Genomic DNA, 19,578 nt, shown 5'->3' with positions numbered 1-19,578 from the left:
CCAAATAAATTTTACCAGAAGAGATCTTAGTCCTTTATTAAATACCGTTAATAAAACGAGAAGTTATAATAACATTTGAATGTTAAAGAGAATCAATAGTGAAATCTTAACATTTGAAAATGTCATTTTTTCTTCCAAGTGAGAAAATATCTTCCCCTTTCTCTCGATTTCACTTATACACCCTAAGCATAAGATTTGCGTTGAGTCTTTTTTTTTCCATTTCTTCTCTCCTTCCATTCCTCTCTTGCTAGCCAGAGCTTGCAGTGCATTTTACCTATTCTGGTCTATAATCTTGCTCTGTGCTGTTTTTCTATCTAATAATAGAAGATGATACATGTTTTGTTATTTTTTTAGTCTATAATTTTTTAATTAATTTATAAGATTATTTTTAAGTTTTAACATACACTCACTTCATAATTTGTTATTTTTATTTTATATTTTATCTATAATATTTAATATTTTTTATTTTCTTAACAAAAATATTACTAGTATTATTATTTGAATTGTTAAATTATTTATACTTTATTTTAATTTTTAATCTTTAAAGTAAAATGGTATAAATTTAAAATTAACTTAGAAATTAAAACTATACTTATCAAAATATATTTTTATCTATAAAACAAAAAATAAAACTTATATAAAAAATCTTATAACATATTTTTTAAGTTTGTTTATAATTATTAATTAAATTAACAATTATAATTTTATTAATTACTTCTAATTTAATAAAAAGAATTGTTATCCGAATGGGCCAAATGCCCAAAATCACAAGCACTATCTTATAGTCTTAGATATACAGTAGCTGCCATGTCAGGTTGAAGATACACAGAAAGTAACCCTGGAGAGAACTCAAAAGTTCTCATACCCACCCCATGTCAGCAGTTTTTTTTATTGACAAATATAATTATTAATTGTTAGTTTCTTTTTATTAGCAGAAAATCAAATCCACCATATTTCTCTCCTTATCTTCTCCATTCCCTACATTCTCCTTTTACCACTACATCAATCTTATTACTCCAAACATATCAGCGGTTGAGTTGCATTCCCTCAAACCTTATTAGTCTTTGCCAAAAGATTTCATCTGCTACGGATATTGTAGCAAGCATTTCTAATATGGTTTATAGTGTGGTCCAAAGTCTCAACCATGAGAACTATGCTTGAAAATGACACTTGGTAGGGTAGACACATGCAAGTTTGTTGAGTTTATTTTAAATTTTATTTTTTTAAAATTTTTTTACAACTTTTTGATAGAAATCAGACTATTAGAGAATTTTCAAAAAACACTTACCAACTACATGCTGAGTGGTAAATTCTGACAATAAAAGCTTAAGAAGCATTGGCTAACATTACTAGTCGAATTTGGACTTGGCGGTTGACTTTCAAAGTATAGTTGAGCGCCGAACATATATTATCAGTATTATTAATATTAATTATTATTGTTTCATATTCTACATGAACTTTTGAAACGTGATCAACCAAACTTTTTCGAAGCTCCTATTTAACATTTATGCAACTAAAGAACTAAAATGCTTAGAACTGCAATTTGACATTGTGCAGCTATTTGCATCTTCCAAAGCCTGGCCATGTGCTCCAAAAGAAAAGTACCGGTTCATCAATCTCCTATTGAAAGTGCCCTGCTTAAAGTTCAACTGTAGGGTGCCACCCCCATCCATTGGTCGATTGGAGCAAGAGGGTCCCATTATATCAACACGTTTTTGCTTATTATTCGTAGAATTAGAAGAGATAGATAGTTTTTGAAAAAGATTAGATGTTGAATGAACAGGTAGAGGCACTTGTGGCTTTACCTTAATCACGCCTTGCGTTAGACCTGCATGAAAATATTTTTTGGCTGTAGGACTTGGAAGATAAGTCCTTATAGATAGTGTTCTTTTGTTGTTTGGAAGAGAACACATTTTTGAGTATCTTTGCCTCAATGGAATTGGAAAGTCTTCCAAGTTGTTCCTTGAGCTGAAAGAATTCACAGAAACATCATCTTCTAAATCTGAGGCTGCCTCTTTTGTGTCTCTTCTTCTAGAACTTTGGAGCAGAAACTTTAGGTGCCTTGCCCCATAATTGACAGAACTAGACTTGCTGTTACATGGCGAATTGGCCGAGTCATAATTGTTTATTTCACTTGACCATGAATTTGATTCTACACTTGCCTGATCATAATTGTCATCACATGAATTCTCAATGCCTGTGTACAACAATATCTCAGAATCTGGTATTCTAAATGATGTTCCAGGACTGCCTCCAATACCATGAGTCCTAAGATGCTTAACAAGGGCATTTCTTGTCACATAGTCCTGATAATTAGAGATCCCTCCAGCTGAAATTAATTGCTTGATTAAGATTTCAGAAGACACTGATCGTGATTTTTGTCTAAGATGATCCAAAGGTGTCATCCCATCAGCATCGCAAATGTTCAAATCAATTGATGGAACAGACATCAGTAATTCCACTACATCAAATTGGATATTATGAACCACAGCAACATGAAGAGCTGTTCTTCCATCATTGTTCCTGACATTGATGATATCCTTCATTTTCACAATTTTTTCACTTGTCAGTTGCTTCATGAGCTCAGTGTGCTTGTCCAGTCTACAGAAACCAGGGCTTCTGAAACCAACCACTGCCATGTGAAGAAAAGTATCTCCATAGTGATTGGTTAACGTTGCTAACGAGTGAGATGCTCCAATCAGAATCTCTACCACGGGTAAGTAACCTCTGTAAGAGGCCACATGTAATGCTGTATTGCCTTGAGCATTAGCTGAGTTGATGATATCATAGGATTCAATTAGATTTCTCACCACCTACATCATCATTAAAATAATGAAAATAAGTAACAATAATTTATTGACCGTGAAGAAGATGCAAAAAGTTTGGACATACAAAACATTTGTAGCATCAACTGCCCCCAGAAATATTTAACATTTAACTCTGATTGGAATAAAGCATTGAGAATCACTGAAAGAGGAATTCACACAATTGTGTGTAGTACCATCTGAACAGTTCACTAAATATTTTATATTTCACAACTTTGAGGAGCCTGACCTATTGTGAATCTTGATAATTGAACGAACTAGATGTTCTGTAGTATCTATAAACATTTTTCATACTCTACTTATGTAGTTATTAAGCCTCCCTGGCCAAATAAACCAGGCTTTTCCATAATTTATTAAGGATCTAATATCTCTGTCCTTAGGACTTCTAAGTATAACAATACCATTAAACAAGTAGGGCTTCCGAATTTTCTACTAGCACATTCAAAGTGTGTTTTGGTTTTTCTTTGAGAATCTCCAAACCATGATTTAGGCAAAAGATACTTTCGCCCAAATCATAATTTGGGACATCTTCACCTAAACCAAAAATGCACCAATTACTAAGGGTTGTGTTTGAACTTCCATTTAGTGCATGCTTGATTTGGTGTTGGAAATGTTGTGACACGTGTTCCAGTGCAAATCCAACAGACAAAAGCAAAATGAATGCAAAAACAAGGGTCCCGGTCCATCGGCAAAATTACTTTTACCTCAAATGTAATTTAGTAATGGATTTCCAAACATGCTCTTACTCATGTTGAATGCCAATGATCCATAAGAGTGGAATTGGAGTTCAAATGTGCCTTGGAAAGTGGAATTTACATAAAACCAACACACTCTTAAGTAATGAGCCTCACCTCAACTTGGCCTCTTGCAGCTGCTGCATGCAAGACAGTACATCCTTGTGAATCTCTATAAGACAAAACCTGAGAAACAGAAACACTTGCTAGAATCTGCTTCAGTATTTCCCAATTCCCTCCCCTGGCAGCAGCATGGATGGCCCTATTCATCACATCCCTCTTGAAAACCTTAGAACCCTCATCCAACTTCTCTTCCAATTCTGCTTCACTTCCACCAAGGCACTCCTTTCTTGAAAGAGCAGAACGAAGCAGCAGCTTAAAGACCTCACAGTTCTTTCCCCTGGCTGCAGCATAAAACATATCAGTGACACCATACTCTCCCTCACCAAACACCAAAAGAGGGTCTCTCCCCAACAACTCAAGAACAAAGTCCACATCCCCGGCCGAAGCAGCAGTGTAGAGAAGCCATCCACCATAGCCTGCAAGGATGAGAGAGTTATGCTTATGCCCTCTTCCTGTCTCACACTCAATCATAAGATTCCTTGCAACCTTGGACCGGCACCTGGCAACATCCTCAAACTTGGACTCGTTGTCCCACACGGCTTCTAGGCGGCGAATTCGACGAAGGGAAGTGAGCTTAATGAGGAGGTTGGTGTCAAGGTGGAGAAGCTCAGTGACCAGATCATAGAGGCCATTTGCAGCAGCATAATCAATTGGAGATGCATACCACCATCGGTCTCCTGTGCTCTCCCAACGAAGAGGGAATTGTGAAGGAGGCATAGTAGTAGTAGTACTTTTAGAGATGACCCTTTTACAACAAAGGACACTCACTACCACTTTGTTCAATTCTAGTTGCAAAACAGCAGTGAAAAGATGCCTATCAGACCCGTCATAAAAGCAAAAAGTGAAAGCACACACCACTAACAGAATATATGCTTATTCTCTTGGACTAAAAGTTGTTGAAAAATGAAAATTCTAGGAAGTGAGATTAATTAACCTAGTAAACAGTGAAGTACAAGGAAACAAAAGTTGGAATCCGAAGTTGGCCAACATGACATGAACTTAAACAGTGTTCTGGCTGAAGGGTGGCAAAGCAAAACGCTCGAGGGAAGAAAAAGAGATAGCAACAACTATAAACTGTTATGGCAATGTGTTAGATGACAAAAGGAAAATGGCCACTAGATAGGATTTGTGAGGGAGGCCACGCACTTAGGAAAAGTTAAAAAGAAGGCTTAGAATGATTGAGATTCTCTGATGCGTGAGATCACAGCCAAAGATGATATTTTTATTAAAATTATTGAAAATTCCGTAGACCCCACAATGCTGGAGGTTGCTTTCATATTCACTTGGGAAATTTCAAGGATCGTGTCATCATTTGTAGTGGGACATGGAGCACACGTTTAGCTGGGCACATTAAAATGAGATTTAGAGGGGGCACAAATTTTGTTGTTGTTACTTCTTCGTTTTAATTAAGGCGCAATTTTGCCTTCCGTACATAATTGATTTTCAAGACTTGGACATCAAAATTTATCGGCATGCTCTGAAATTTGGTAGCCATTATTAAGTTTTGTGGTGTTCAACATTTGGAGCGTGAGTTTTGCACACCAGAAATAGAGATGCCGCTAGGGACATAATAACGTGAGTTTTACGCCTTGAGGCTTGTTTGGGAAAGATGGGAGGGAACAAAGAAAGGGACTTTAACCATTTTGTCTGTGTATATGCTAAATGGAATGCATGCATGTCGTATTAAAAAAGATAACAACAATAATGTTTAATAATTATGACATTTAGCATATAATTGTGACATTTATAATTATGCACATCTTACTGTTTATGTAATGATATCATTGATATGGTTGCCCTTTCTTGGTACGTACCCATCTTAGACTCAAATGGCATGACTTATACATGCCAAAGAGATGGCATTTAGCATGTACTGCCTCCTGTAAAATATACTTTTTTTTTTACTGAAAAATATTTATTGACTGTTCGTCTAATACACTTGCTAGTTAGAAAAATATTGTATAAATATTAGAGGAGTAAAGCAAATTCGATTAAAAAAGTTGTTAAATTACATACTTTTTTGTTACAAGTTAAATTGCATATGAATTTAGCGGAAGAAAATCTTTATGCGATCTTGTACAAATTAAGAGAAATTTATTACAAAAGAGATAAAGTTCTCTATCTTTTTTTTTTGTTCTGCTCACAAAATTAGTATCCTGAACCTTGAAGATTTCTTATGATGGTGAATATTTAAATACGATTACCTTGTTTGTTTAAACTATTGATATAATTTAAAGAAATAAAGTTCTATGTATATTAGTTAATTACTCTTTTTTTTTCCTTTGGTGCGTCTAAACCAATTACTATAGGTTGGCCTGCATTATGGACATTCCCCTTGGGATTGAATGACACAAAAGATAAAGAAGACGGCCCACACTGATTATATTCTCTCAAACTCGATGAAAACGGAAGAAACGCACCAGACCCGTAGAATGTCGCTTGCGACTACAAAAGGTTTTACTACTCTTCATTGTACTACTAACTAATGAATAATCTTTTACTTCTTTTATTATTAAGACATTTGATTACATTTTTTTTATCAAAAAAAAAAAACAAGAAGTGCAGTAATTACAAGAGGAAGACATTGAATACATTATTTCCAGGCTTAGATAGTTGTTTGTTCCTAATAATTGAGGCTTTATTGCTTTTGATGTTTGTTGTCCTGGCCTGTTTTGTCAAAGTCTTTTGTTGTTAGCCAATAGGCAGGTGACGTGAGGTTCAATACTTATGTTTCTATAATTTCCTTAAATTTTGATAACTGTTTCGATTTTAATTTGTTGTGATGGTTAGTTTTGAGGCAATAGGTTTTCGTGCTAGTCAATAGAATTTATTCTATTCTTTTTTACATACTGTATTTTAATTGATTCTATTGGTTTTCAAACCGTAAAAAAGTTAATATATATAAATTAATTTAAAATAAATAGTGACATTTTGTTTTGTTAGATGAATATAAATAAGAAAAAGAATTTGGAAAGATAGCATGACAGTGTAACTCATTGACGATTTCAATGCAACAACGAGATACACCAATAGTCAGAGACAACGGGGAAAATAAGAAGTTTAAAATCTGCTGATACATATTATACAAAAATATTTTTCATTATAGACAAAAAAACTCACTATAACGATAAAGATACCTAACAATATAACAGTTATATAATTGATTTATTGACATATGCAAGGACTGCCATTGTATACCATTCTAGTGTATATAATAGGTTTTTATTTTTATTTTTATTTTTATTTTTATTACGGTAGTATATAATAGATTTGGTTGTGTACAGTACTGTCTACACACCATTCTAGCTAGTGCAAACAGTGAAAAGTTGTAACTCAATGGTTTCAATAATGAGATACAGTGACAGAGACAATGGGGAAAATGAAAGTTGGCTAGCGCTTCAAAAATAAAAGGTGGCCAAAGTTAGAGGAGTTAATTATTAACGAGACACTAATTAAAAGTAAAAGAAAACACTATTAAAATGTTTTGATGTTTTATACAGAAATGTATTTTTTTTATATAGAAAACAGTCCATTAAAATCTGCTGATATATTATAAAATATATTTTTGAGAAATATTATATGTACAACAATTTGTATAATAACAATTTTTTTTGTCTATCTCCCATAATTATTTATTATTTATTACATGTCATAATCATTAAGGAGAGATAGACAAAATGAAATGTTGTAAAAATTTATTATTATATAAATTATTGTATATGTATTACATTTCAATATTTTTTTCATAATAAAAAGACAATTATGCCTCAAAATGGAGATGGTTAATTGGTATGATATCTCCTAAAAAAAATAAAAATTGGTATGGATATAGTTGTGAAAATAACTGCTTGAATCATTGTATCGTCCCGTCCATGACGTGAGCCGCAAATATAGTCAATGGCTTATTATATGTGTCAGAAACCAGTGCCTGTGCCATCTTTATACAACGTTATATTCAATCATTGAATACGCCATTAACATTTTGCAGATTCTGCTTTTTGATTTCTTCTTTATAAGGTTCAACTGAGTAAATGAGTGAGTTAGACAAAAGCAAGTGCGGCAATTTAGCATTCTTGATATGAGTTTGGACTCTGTGTCCGTGGCTCTAACACTGTGGCTTGTTCTATTCAAAGAGGATCAGAGTGAGGGAAAGCAAAAGGTTTCCGCAATTCCGTATTTTATGGTAGGCATTTGCTTGTGACGTCATATATGCACGATCTTACTGCTACAAATTTTCTAATCAATGAACTTGTGTTTTTCTCTTATCAGATTATAACATAGTTGAACTTGTGTTTGATTTAGGTATCTAAAAGGATGGGAACACAGAACTGACAGAAGTTGAATCTGAACTCTCAAGGTTTTAGAAGTTTACCCAACTGGAACACTGGGGACACGTGGACATGGACATTCGACAGATGAAGAGGTTAGTTTACATATTCTATCATTTTAATATTTTTATCATTGTTATTAATATATGATTATGGAAGTTTGAATTATTATTTGTTAAATTATTTGGTTGATTTGTTGATAGGAGAGAAAAATGATATGGAACAACTGTTACTCCAGAAAGAGGTGTAATCTTCCATGGAGAGGCCTTCACAACACAAACATTTACACAACAATGTGGAGCAAACAGAAATAGAAGGGGTCTCCTTGACAAAAGCCATTGCCTATTCTATATGGAAATGATTGGCCTTAAACAGAAGGGGGTTTCAACCAGGAAGAAATATGAGCATCTTCTTCAGAAATTCTTCAAAAAGGCATTTGAGGTATTGTATGTTTAAAATTATGACTATATTAACTAATAAAACTTAAATGCGTTAAGAGTTAAACGCATGTTAGTGTATATCTAATTATTTGTTGGCTCAGGTGTGTCGTTATCTTCTTTGGTTGGGGTGGTAGTCTGGGAGGGGTTGGTTGCAGCCTATAGTCATATTACATGCAATGTAATTTCTTTTACTATGATGTCATTTTCATATTTTGAGCAATAATAGTTTGATCCCTCTGGTCTTGTTGAGAGAACCATTTAGCTTATCTACTCTAGAGAGTAGAGATAAACATGTAAGGCTGTAAGCTACCTGGACAGCATCTCAATTCTCATGTAAAAAAGAAATAGTTTTTGGCTTGCCATCGGACTAGTGGGAGTGGGGAGGGTTTCTGAACACAATACTGTTTTGTGCTTCTTTATAACTTTAGAGGGTTGGCGTAATTTTGCATTTCAAATGGAATGGATTCACGTTTTGTTTTGGCGTAGTTATTAGTCGTTTCTGGCAGTTTTGAAGGTTATGGGACCAATATCTGTCAAAATCTTATCATCATGAACTGAAAAGATGATAGGGTCAGCTCATGTCATGATGAAGCCTCATCTTGTCATAAATCTCTGCATGACTCAATCTAGTATTCTAGTGATGAAGTTATTTATTTTTTCAGGCTTATTACCTCACAACAGCCAGGGAATTAGCCAGAATGGCAGGGACTTGAAAGGCACCAATCTTGCATCACTTCTCAGAATCAATAGTTGGGGCTTCCACAATCCACTGTTTCAATCAAGAGCAACTATTCTTGATCAAAGTTAAGGCTCTAATTGATGATTATTCTCAGGTGGCCTTTTACAATTTTGGCAGCTTGGAATGGTTGTCTGTCCGAATCAATTTCCTCTTCAATATGGTCTTGTATTTTGTTCTTGTGCCATCTTCGTTACTTTGCCAAGGTCTACCATTCAAGATTGCAGGCCTGAACCAGAGTGGCCAAAGGAGGGAAAAGTTGAACTTCATAACCTTCATATACAGAATGACCCTGCTGCTCCTATGGTCCTCAAAGATGTTACTTGTATCTTCCCAGGACAAAAGAAAATTGGTATAGTAGACAGGACAGGGAATGGAAAATCTACGCTGGTGCAAGCCCTCTTTCAAGTGGTGGACCCTTATGAACGATGTATACTTATTGATGGTGTTGATATTTCCAAGATTGGTCTGCAAGTTTTGAGATGTAAGCTTGGTATAACCTTGTTTCTAGGTACTGTAAGGACTAACTTGGATCCTCTGGAACACCATGCAGATCAAGAACTTTGGGAGGTTAGCATTAGTAGTCACAACACTTTCTTAAAAATACCAATGTTTATCTTATTACTGAGAGAACTACTCTTTTCAGGTTCTCAGCAAGTGTCATCTTACTGAATTAGTTACGCAAGATCAAATTGAAGAAGAAATTGATTCGGACAGACAACCATTCCATGGTGCCAATATTGTGAAAGGCTACCCGAGAATGATCGTCAATTAGAGCCTTAACCTTGGTCAAGAATAGTTTCTCTTGATTGAAACAGCGGATTGTGGCAGCCCCAGCATTTATTCTGAGAAGTGATGCAAGATTGGCGCCTTTCGAATCCCTACCATTCTGGCTAATTCCATGGTTATTGTGATGTAATAAGCCTGCAAAAATAAATAACTTCATCATTATAATACTAGATTGAGTCATGCAAGAGTTAGCACATGCAAAGATTTATGACTATAAAATTGTATGATTTTGTTAGAGATATGAGATTTTGCCTTATTTGAAATTTGATTTTCGAATAAATTTAGATAGAATTTTTGTTTTGTTGCAGATTTTATCTTTTATGTTTTGTTTCAATTAGTTAATGTAATTTGAAATAAATCTGATAGCAGATTATATCTTTTAGGAATTTTAAATTGAATGTGCCTATACATATGCATTCTCGTTTTATGAATTTCAATAGCAATTATTAAATTCAATTTTAATCTCTATCTTATCTGCAAGTTCCTATATTTCTATATTTTATTTTACTAAATATTTCCAACCGTGGTTTCATAGTTTATTTCTTATGGTCTGTGAGGCAAATTTTTGATTGAGCGCTAAACACAGTGAGGTTTAGTGCAAACACTACTAAGTGATCCAATTTCCAGGCAGTTGTGGTGAAAATATGTTCACTTCAGACAATTCTTCATCCTCTAATGTTTAATTGTGAAAACTATCACATTTGAGTTGTGAAGATAAAGTTTTTTTTCCCTTAAGATCTCAAAGCTTATGCAACGTTGTAATCCCTGTTGTTGATCCACTACCATTGAGAGAAAATCCTACTATTGCTTAGAGTTAGATGAATGATTATGACAAACAGAAGCTAAAGAAGGATAAAACTATCACTTGCTTGCATTCAGGACTTGGAAATCATATTTTCACCAAAATCAAAGACTTGGAAACACCTAAATAGATGTGGGACAAGATCCAAAATGGATTTGACAGCAATAAAAAGGTCAAATCTGTTAGGCTTCTCATATTGAAGAGAGAGTTTGAATCAATGAAAAGACGAAGGACAACAAATCTGCCAAAAAATTGTGATCATCAAGGGGTCTTTATTGGAAACACCTGTGTTAACACCTACAAGTGCAAACTGCAAGCAATGGTTGAAGACTACAACATTTCAAGTTATTTCAAAGACTTCTATTTTTTTGCAATTTGGTTTGATTTCATTATGTACATGGGCACAGTTGGTGCCATTTCTATATTGGTGGTGTGATTAGAGAACTTGGTTTTTTTATTTGGTGTGTTTTCAATATGTAAATGCACCAGAGGATGGTTTTGTTTCAGTTGCTGTAAATGCACATGCACATGCACATTGCAGGTGCTCTTTCTTTTGGTGATGTGATTAGATAACTTGGTATTGCACTTGCAGTGCTGTAATTGTCTCTTTTAGTTAAAGTTTGGATTTGGAATATCTTAAATAGTTAAATGTCTTTTGTATGTAAAGTTTGCATTTGGCATATCAGAAATCTCCTACCCCTTGAATGCATCTTTTTGCACAAAGAATTCGTGAACAAATGTACAGTTTTCCCCCCATATATAATTGTTATCATTTCCTTAATCCATTAATCATTTTTACCTGCTATTTTTTTTTTTGCAAGGAACAAATCATAAAAATAGATTTTGCACCGGGAATTAAAACATATTTAAACTATAAAATTAATTCTTATTCTTATTTTTTCACACTTGGGCGGATGCATCAAGTGACAGATTTTCTCTCTTTTTTTTTTTCTGAGACTAAGTGAAGTAAATATGAATCATTAAATATTACATCAAAATCTTACATTAATAATTAAGATTAAAATATAAAAGTTACGTCATTTTTTAAGTACTACCCTTTAATATTTTGACGATAATGGTGTCTTGGAGCCTGTTCAAGCCTTAAAATAAATGAATATAGAACAACAAAAGATCTGCTATGCCTCCTCCAGGGCTCTTAAATTCAAAGAGCTCTTAAATGTTAGCGAAAGCTCTAAAACTGGAACTGATCAAAATTCCAATATTTCGTTGCTTTTGCACGAATATCTAAACAATAATCAATTGCAAAACCTATTGTTGGAGTACAAGTGAGGTGAAGTCCCATATTGACGTACATATTTCTTTGGAAAAGGAAAATTTGGTTAGAGAATCAGTCAAGTTCTTGACAGTAGAACAGCAACTAAGAATATACTATGATCATCAGGAGCCCCAAATATATGTTAACCTTAATCCTTAAGTTGCTAATGTAATCAGTCAGTGTTTCTTGAGTTGTGGTCCAATGCCGGAACCAATTCTGCTCAGCATTGGGCCTAACTTTTCTCTATGTACAGTATGGTGGTCTGTCACTGCTATACTATCCTCCTGAAAATATCTTATGCTTGTCCTCATTGTCTATCTTTTCTGGAAGCTACTTTGGGATGATCTCCTCAAAAATTCTGAGACTAACTTTGAGAATGAAGAAGAATTGTTCTGCAGCAATTGAGCTGGTTCATCATACTCTACAATTGTCCCTGTACAAGTCAAAATAGTAGTGCTCAGCAACTTACACAAACGGGTGCAATAATATGCTACCATACTTTAAAACATCAAGTTTAATAAATTGAACCTAACATAATACTCATTTTTAGTTCCCCGCCTCCTCATTAAATTCTTTTGGAAGATAACCTTCAATCTGAGATAATGTTTTCATTATCATTAATGGTATGACCACATATATTGAAGTACATACCTTCATCAAGGACCAAAACCCGATCATTATCAATAACTGTAGGAATTCTATGCGCTACTGTAATAACTGTACATCCATTTGTTTCTTCCCTAATTGTCTTCTGAATTAAATTGTCAGTGGCAGTGTCAATTGATGCAGTTGCCTCATCTAGGACCAAAATTCTTCTTTTCTTCAGTAGTAACCTAGCAAGGCATACAAGCTGCCTTTGTCCAACACTCCAATTCTCTCCATTCTCGGCCACTACATCAGTGAAAGAATATTTCATATCAATAACAGCATTGGGGTGGAAAAGCATCAGAACTGTGGAGTTGGACGGTTATTAAAGTTATACTCCTGAATGACGCAATTTTTCAACAAAAATATTTATACCTGGTGCATCAAGAAGTCTTGGATCCCGCCTCACTATTTCAGCAAGATGGCACTTGCTGAGAACCTGAAAATAGTTGTTCTCTCATTAATAAGATAAACATTGGCATTTTCAAGAAAGTGTGTTAATGTTAACTGCTAATGCTAACCTCCCAAAGTTCTTGATCAGCATGTTGTTCTAGTGGATCCAAGTTAGTCCTTACAGTACCTAGAAACAAGGTTGGATCCTGAGGAATTATACCAAGCTTAGATCTTAAATCTTGCAGACCAATCTTGGAAATATCTACACCATCAATAAGTATACATCCTTCCAAAGGCTCCACCACTCGAAAGAGGGCTTGCACCAGAGTAGATTTTCCACTCCCTGTCCTGCCTACTACACCAATTTTCTTTTGTGCGGGGAAGACACAAGTGACACCTTTGAGGACCATAGGAGCAGCAGGGTCATACCGTATATGAAGGTTACGTAGTTCAACTTTTCCCTCCTTTGGCCACTCTGGTTCAGGTCTGCAATCTTGAATAATTAATGGCGCTTCACTTGGTATGCTAGAGAACTGCAATATTCTCTCAACTGATATCATTTTGTTCTCAACATTGCAAAGATTCCATATCACCCAAGCCTGAAGGACATTCAAGTTCAAACCATAAGTAGCTACCAAACCCGCCAAGCCTGAAAATCAGAAGAAGCAACTTAGCATTTCCATATACTCGTTAGTGGATCTTGTTAGTGGGAATTACGGAGACTGGTGAGAGAGGAAAGAGAAGCATATGTCAATTACTGAGTACTGCCACATGCATCAATCTTAAAGTACCACTAGTATGTGAGTATCATGGCATCACAGTTACAACCAGAAGGATCTAATACAAACAAGCTACTTTTCTGCAAAATTAGTTTTCTTTTTTGGTTTTAAAGTTGTAACCCAAGCTTAATCAATAATGTGTAAGTCCTTCTTTAGAGCTTTTTAAAATAATGCAGTAGAAAAGTGGTTCTCACACACATGCATGTAACTGCTACCACTGCTGATAAGATGAATAGGGGAAGAAGGAGCTTACTTGGATCAATGGTAGACCTTGGAAGAGTAACCAAGATGACAAGTACAAAATAGAAGACCAAATTGAAGAGGAAATTGATTCGGACAGACAGCCATTCCATGGTGCCAAAATTGTGAAAGGCTACCCGAGAATAATCGTCAATTAGAGCCTTAATCTTGGTCATGAATAGTTTCTCTTGATTGAAACAGCGGATTGTAGCAGCCCCGGCAATTGATTCTGAGAAGTGATGCAAGATTGGTGCCTTTCGAATCCCAACCATCCTGGCTAATTCCCTGGCTGTTGTGATGTAATAAGCCTATAAAAAACAAATAACTTCATCACTAGAAAACTAGATCGAGCCATGCAAGAGTTAGCACATGCAAATGTTTATGACAAGAGGAGGATTCATCATGACACGAGCTAATGCTATTATCTTTTTAGTTCATGCTGATAAGACTTTGACGGGAAAATGATATGATTTAGTTTGTGTACATTGTCAAAGATTGATATAGTTCTTACCTGATACCAAATGGAAATTGCAAACACCACAAAAAAGAGGAGAATGACTTGCCATGCAACTTGAGACATTAGCACAATGATACTCAATAACTGGATAAGTGCAAACACTAGTCCAGCTAATCTGTATGGTATGTCTGTGTCTACAGTACTTTGATCCGTTGATGACTGTAATCATCAAGAAGAGAATGGTTGAAATCTGATTAAAGCTGATAATAATCAAAAGATAGCAATAATATATCAAATAAAGAAATAATAGTGAAACTGACCCTACTCATAATTCGGCTTGAAGGTGTGGTGTCAAAAAATGAAACAGGTGCCCTGAAAACTGATGTGATCATTCCAAGAAAAAGGCGTTGAGCAGTTTCCACAGCAACAGCTGCCATTAAAACAGTCCTTCCCAGTATGAAGATGGTGCCACCAAAAGATAGAAGAGCAAATGTTCCCATAAGCTGTTTGTTGTTGACCCTGCCTTTCTGCTCTGTAGCCCATGAAATCCAATAATTGCTTCCCATCTGCATAACTTGAAAGAGAATTTGGCAGAGAAGAATAACGGGAACAAGCACTCCTTTATAAGCAGATATGACAAAAGTTGAGTAAACACTCCATTTCACTCTACCCGTCTCTGCTTCCTCTTCTTTACTTCTTCCCCAATCCTCCATGATCTCTTGAATATTTTCTTCAGCAACTTCAATTTGATTTTTTTGGCAGGGTCTGCAGCTAGCAGAATCATCTTCTTGGCATGGATTTATTTGGTGTAATGTTTCTTGATAAGCAGCCATTTGTTGAACAAGTTCAGAGTTGGGACATGCTATAAGATCTTTATAGCTTCCTGACTCCACTATTTTTCCATCTTTCATTACCTGCCAAAAAGTATTTTAATAGTGAAGGCCCAAAACACTTGTAAAGAAATTTCTTCAGCTAAAGATTAGTGTTCAATACAATAGCTTACCAAAATGAGGTCTGCAGCTTCCAAGAATTCCAGTTGATGGGTAGCATAAACAACCGTTTTATCATATAAAAGTTTCATGAGACATTTCTGCTCAGAATTTCCAATTTTTGGTAAAGTTCATTGAAAGAAATAAACATTACATCAGAAAGTGCATCAGTAAAAAAAAAAAAAAAAAACACATGCACCAATCATTAGCACTACTAACCTTAAACAAATGAGTTCCGGTATGAGCATCAACAGCACTAAAAGGATCATCAAGGAAATAAATATCAGAATCATTGTAAACAGCCCTTGCCAATTGAATCCGCTGTTTCTGCCCACCACTCAAGTTTATGCCCCTCTCCTCCACCGGGTTCAAATCTCCATCACCCCACATGTTGATGTCTTGGTGCAAAGCACAGCCATCCAAAACATCTTCATAAAAGTCCTTCTTCATTTGCTTGCCAAACAATATATTCTCTCTTACAGTTCCAGACTGAATCCATGGACTTTGGGGCACATAACTTCTAGTCCCATAGACTTTGGTTACTGCCCCAGAAACTAATGGAATCTCCCCAAGCAAACAGCATATCAAACTTGATTTACCGGACCCCACTGACCCACAAATTGCTACCTTCTGACCTTTCTTTATCACTAACTTTCCTGTAATTTGAATTGTTGGATTCTTGTGGGTTTGATCATTTGTTTCCCATACATATTCGCCCGGCTTAATTTCAATAGCAACTGCTGAAATCTTTGAACTATGCCTGTTTATGAATTGGTTTTGATCGTCTTCCTTAATGAACTCCTGGATTCGATCAACGGAGACTTTTGTTTGAATGATCATGGAGATAAGCTCCGGTAAGTTGTAGATTGGTTCCTGCAGAATACGAAAAGTCGCTAAAGCTGAGAGTACTGTAGCTGTCGTCAGTTCTGTTTTCACCAGTATACAAGCACCAAAGGTGACAACAGAAACTAAAGTTGGAGATGTCCAGAATAGTGTGGCTACTGCTGAGCATGTATAGAGGTATTTCTGCAGCCACCTCCTCTCAGTTTCCCTAAGTTGGAGGAGTTTCTGCAAGAATGAAGTTTCCCATGAATGCAATTTTAGAATTCTAATGTTCTTCATGGTCTCTGATGTCACTTTAATTCTTGAATCCTTAGCTTCCATAATCTTGGAGTGCAAACCTTCTTGCTTATTGGCCAAAGGTGTGTTACACACCATGACCAATATGGTGACACCAAATGCAGCAAAAGAAGGAGTACCACCCAGATTTATGTATAAGATTACCAAGGCCAAAATGACCTGAACTGGAAGCAACCAAACTCCGTGAATGTACCAGCAGAAGTCCCCAATTCTTTCAACATCCACATTAATCAAATTGATGATTTTACCTTGTGTTGGTCCAGCACACTTCATCAATAGGGACTTGCTATAAATTAGAGATGTAAGAGCCGCACGCACCCGGATTCCAATTCGTTGAGCACCAAAGTACCATTGTCTTTGACTCAGTGACTCCGCAGTCTTTGCAAGGAAAAAAATAAATGCAAGAACCAATCCATATTGGATGCTTGAATCACCATTATCCCCCAGTAAAAAATTCACAAAATTTGTTATCAACAAGGGACCTATATAAGAGGCACCTGTGTTAACACCTACAAGTGCAAACAAAATATATAAATTAGTAATCAATACACTGTACATGAGTGACTAAACTTGAATAAAGGTACACAAAAACCAAAGAGGAACAGTAGTAGTGATATTGAATAAAATATAAAATATACCAGCTAAAACTGCGTTTAAGGCCAAGGACTTCCATATAGAATAGGCAATAGCTTTTGTCAAGGAACCTCCTTTAAGTTTCTGTTTGCGAAGTGATTCTTCCAACACTGAAGAAGCATTTTCTGCCGTTTCAGAAGGAGGAACAGGAGGAATGTGACCAAGTTCAAGTTTTTGAATCCGACCCGTTTTAAAAATGGGATTCAACCATCGAAATGCAAGTTTGCTCCACATGCTTGCATTTGTAAAGGCCTGTTCGTCTTCTTCCTCCATAGAAGATTCCTCCTCTTTTTGAAGTAACATCTGTTCTTGTTCCAAATCACTGTTTTCCCTTGCACACACATTGAAACAAAGAAGTACCAACAAAGGCAAAGAAACCGAATCTACTACGTTATCCTTTGACAAGAAAAACCACAAGTTGATTGATTCAAATTTTTTTACCAGCTTTGAAGACAGCAATAGTGCATCTATGATACAAGCAAAAAACCACCATAGGATCAGAACAAGAGGGAACCTGAACCTCTTGTTCTCCCTCACTTTAGTCCTCATTGAATAAAACGAAACTATAGTGGCCAAAACCCAAGTTAGAACCAAGGAAACAGAGTTAAATCCGATTATTCTCCTAGAGCTGTATTGGTAAAAGGCAAGAGCAATGTTCATAACAGAAATAACAGCACAGGATAGAACAGTGAATACAGCGAAAACCATTGGTCCTCCTCGTTTGAAATAATGCAGTACAACACGAGCATGGTTATTACGAGTGCTTTGTCTCAAACTATCCACCAAAAGCCATATCAAAATGGCATACAAGAATGCCACATTGACCGTTCCCAACAGAGCATCCAAAACGGCCATCATGCTTCTTTTGAGTGATGGTGGTGTAATGATGAAGAAGAAAATAGAAGGCCAGAATCTGTAGAATGTTAAAAAAAAGAAAAATGCCTTGTTGAATAACTTTAATAAAAAGAAATGTGAAAAGAGAAGTGATAAAGCAAAGGAAAAGAAAGCATAGGATGATAATGTTTTGAAAAAATGAAAAGCATTGGCACACCTTGCTATGGAAATAGGGAGGAAGCCAAGGGAGAATTTACAAGTGTTAGTGATGAGATTGAGGGTAGAGTCGGTAGATGGACAGTAAGTAGTAGGCACTGGATACTGACAGAGATGAGATGATAAACCATAGACTATATATGGAGCACACAAGACGCATCACGAGTCACGACGATTACACATAGACAGATCGAGGACTAGAACGGTATAGAATCATATTCCCGTACCAAACTTTGAATATAATTAAATACTTCTAATGTTATCATTGATATCAACAAAGAAAGTTGTTCTAATGGCTAACCAAGGAACTCATTTGATTTCCTGTTTAGATGTGAGGATTCATCTAAACTTTTCCATATTACCATTAATATTTATTTATTATGAAATGCATCTATTATTAATTGATGTGAAATAATGGTAAAGAAAAATTTATCTTTTATATTTTATAAGTGTCTTATTGATCTAAATAGACTATTTGAGTTATAAATATGAAAAAAATCAATTAATGTGAAATTGTTTGACCAGCCATCTTGAATTTGAGTGATAAATATGTTTGTAGTTATATTTATTGATTATGATTTATCGTGATCTATGACTCAAGTGTCGATCAATCTTATCGGAACAACATAGATTAATATTCTAGTCTTATTCCAAATACATGTTATGTGTTACTAGTGTGATTGTCTAGGATGCATATTCAGAGGATAACACCTAAGTGAGGTTTCAATGAAATCATCCTTGAGGATAGCTGAATGTGTATTAGGTAAGAGGAGGATATATTCAAGAACAAATAGGATTAAGTTACACATACATACTTGAATGCTCTAGAATCCTAAGAAAAACTTGCACAGAAACAAGTTTAAAAATATATTTAATGTGTAAATGAAATTTTGACTATTTTTGATAAAAATGAATAATCTTATTAATTAATTGTTAAATTCATGAAACTTAATGTTTATAAAAGTTATTAAATAGAATAAGTTTAACAAATTAAACAGTTGCTTAATTTGACCATTTTTATTACTATTCTAGTCTTTGTTTTAGATATGAATATAATATAAATCTTTAAAAATATAATATAGAATCAAAAAGCTTTTACAGTAATTATATTCAAAACAAATTAGAAATTTGTAATTTGTAAACAACCACGGTCTCTATCACCGGAATCTCTGTCCAGTCCACCAACCTTTGCTGAAAGA

General features: G+C 35.1%; 3 protein-coding genes across 5 annotated transcripts; 1 reads left to right on the top strand and 2 right to left on the bottom strand.

Moving 5' to 3' along the window:
* Window positions 1-1,390: 1,390 nt before the first annotated feature.
* Window positions 1,391-4,798, bottom strand: LOC100811195 (uncharacterized). Its single transcript, XM_003531132.4, has 2 exons — window positions 3,677-4,798; window positions 1,391-2,813 (listed from the first exon to the last, which is right to left on the bottom strand). Exons 1-2 carry the CDS (start codon window positions 4,397-4,399, stop codon window positions 1,506-1,508), a joined length of 2,031 nt encoding a protein of 676 aa, XP_003531180.1. The 5' UTR covers window positions 4,400-4,798; the 3' UTR covers window positions 1,391-1,505.
* A 2,773-nt stretch (window positions 4,799-7,571) lies between these two features.
* Window positions 7,572-11,780, top strand: LOC102664445 (putative ABC transporter C family member 15). Of its 3 annotated transcripts, XR_001389449.2 has the most exons (5): window positions 7,572-7,865; window positions 7,985-8,105; window positions 8,214-8,451; window positions 9,113-9,756; window positions 9,833-10,846. XR_001389449.2 is itself a non-coding variant. In XM_006585038.3 (2 exons), exons 1-2 carry the CDS (start codon window positions 9,313-9,315, stop codon window positions 9,959-9,961), a joined length of 573 nt encoding a protein of 190 aa, XP_006585101.1. In that variant the 5' UTR covers window positions 8,461-9,312; the 3' UTR covers window positions 9,962-10,848. The 3 variants fall into 3 exon arrangements, 1 of the variants encoding a protein (XP_006585101.1); XR_415432.3 differs by lacking the exons at window positions 9,113-9,756; window positions 9,833-10,846 and adding an exon at window positions 10,855-11,780; XM_006585038.3 differs by lacking the exons at window positions 7,572-7,865; window positions 7,985-8,105; window positions 8,214-8,451 and having other exon boundaries at window positions 8,461-9,756; window positions 9,833-10,848.
* A 129-nt stretch (window positions 11,781-11,909) lies between these two features.
* On the bottom strand, window positions 11,910-18,591 carry LOC100809063 (putative ABC transporter C family member 15). The gene is made up of 11 exons (XM_003532667.5): window positions 18,381-18,591; window positions 17,335-18,242; window positions 15,776-17,205; window positions 15,571-15,657; window positions 14,888-15,481; window positions 14,622-14,786; window positions 14,124-14,418; window positions 13,220-13,740; window positions 13,074-13,137; window positions 12,705-12,944; window positions 11,910-12,486 (listed from the first exon to the last, which is right to left on the bottom strand). The coding sequence occupies exons 2-11, from the start codon at window positions 18,185-18,187 to the stop codon at window positions 12,368-12,370; spliced, it is 4,368 nt and encodes a 1,455-aa protein (XP_003532715.2). The 5' UTR covers window positions 18,188-18,242; window positions 18,381-18,591; the 3' UTR covers window positions 11,910-12,367.
* Between the last annotated feature and the right edge of the window lie 987 nt (window positions 18,592-19,578).

Source organism: Glycine max, chromosome 8, assembly GCF_000004515.6.
Source record: "Glycine max cultivar Williams 82 chromosome 8, Glycine_max_v4.0, whole genome shotgun sequence".
NCBI classification, from domain to species: domain Eukaryota; kingdom Viridiplantae; phylum Streptophyta; class Magnoliopsida; order Fabales; family Fabaceae; genus Glycine; species Glycine max.
This window is presented reverse-complemented; position numbering and strand designations above follow the sequence as displayed.

Bases quoted from the DNA above. Each gene is read 5' to 3' on its own strand.
- LOC100811195 (XM_003531132.4), bottom strand. From the start codon at position 4,399: ATGCCTCCTTCACAATTCCCTCTTCGTTGGGAGAGCACAGGAGACCGA. The intron at 2,814-3,676 runs GTGAGGCTCATT...ATGATGATGTAG, and splicing joins CTGCAAGAGGCCAAGTTGAG to GTGGTGAGAAATCTAATTGA.
- LOC100809063 (XM_003532667.5), bottom strand. From the start codon at position 18,187: ATGATGGCCGTTTTGGATGCTCTGTTGGGAACGGTCAATGTGGCATTC. The intron at 15,482-15,570 runs GTAAGCTATTGT...ACTTTTTGGCAG, and splicing joins AAGCTGCAGACCTCATTTTG to GTAATGAAAGATGGAAAAAT. The intron at 14,787-14,887 runs GTCAGTTTCACT...TGATGATTACAG, and splicing joins CAAGCCGAATTATGAGTAGG to TCATCAACGGATCAAAGTAC.
- LOC102664445 (XM_006585038.3), top strand. From the start codon at position 9,313: ATGGTTGTCTGTCCGAATCAATTTCCTCTTCAATATGGTCTTGTATTT. The intron at 9,757-9,832 runs GTTAGCATTAGT...TACTCTTTTCAG, and splicing joins CAGATCAAGAACTTTGGGAG to GTTCTCAGCAAGTGTCATCT.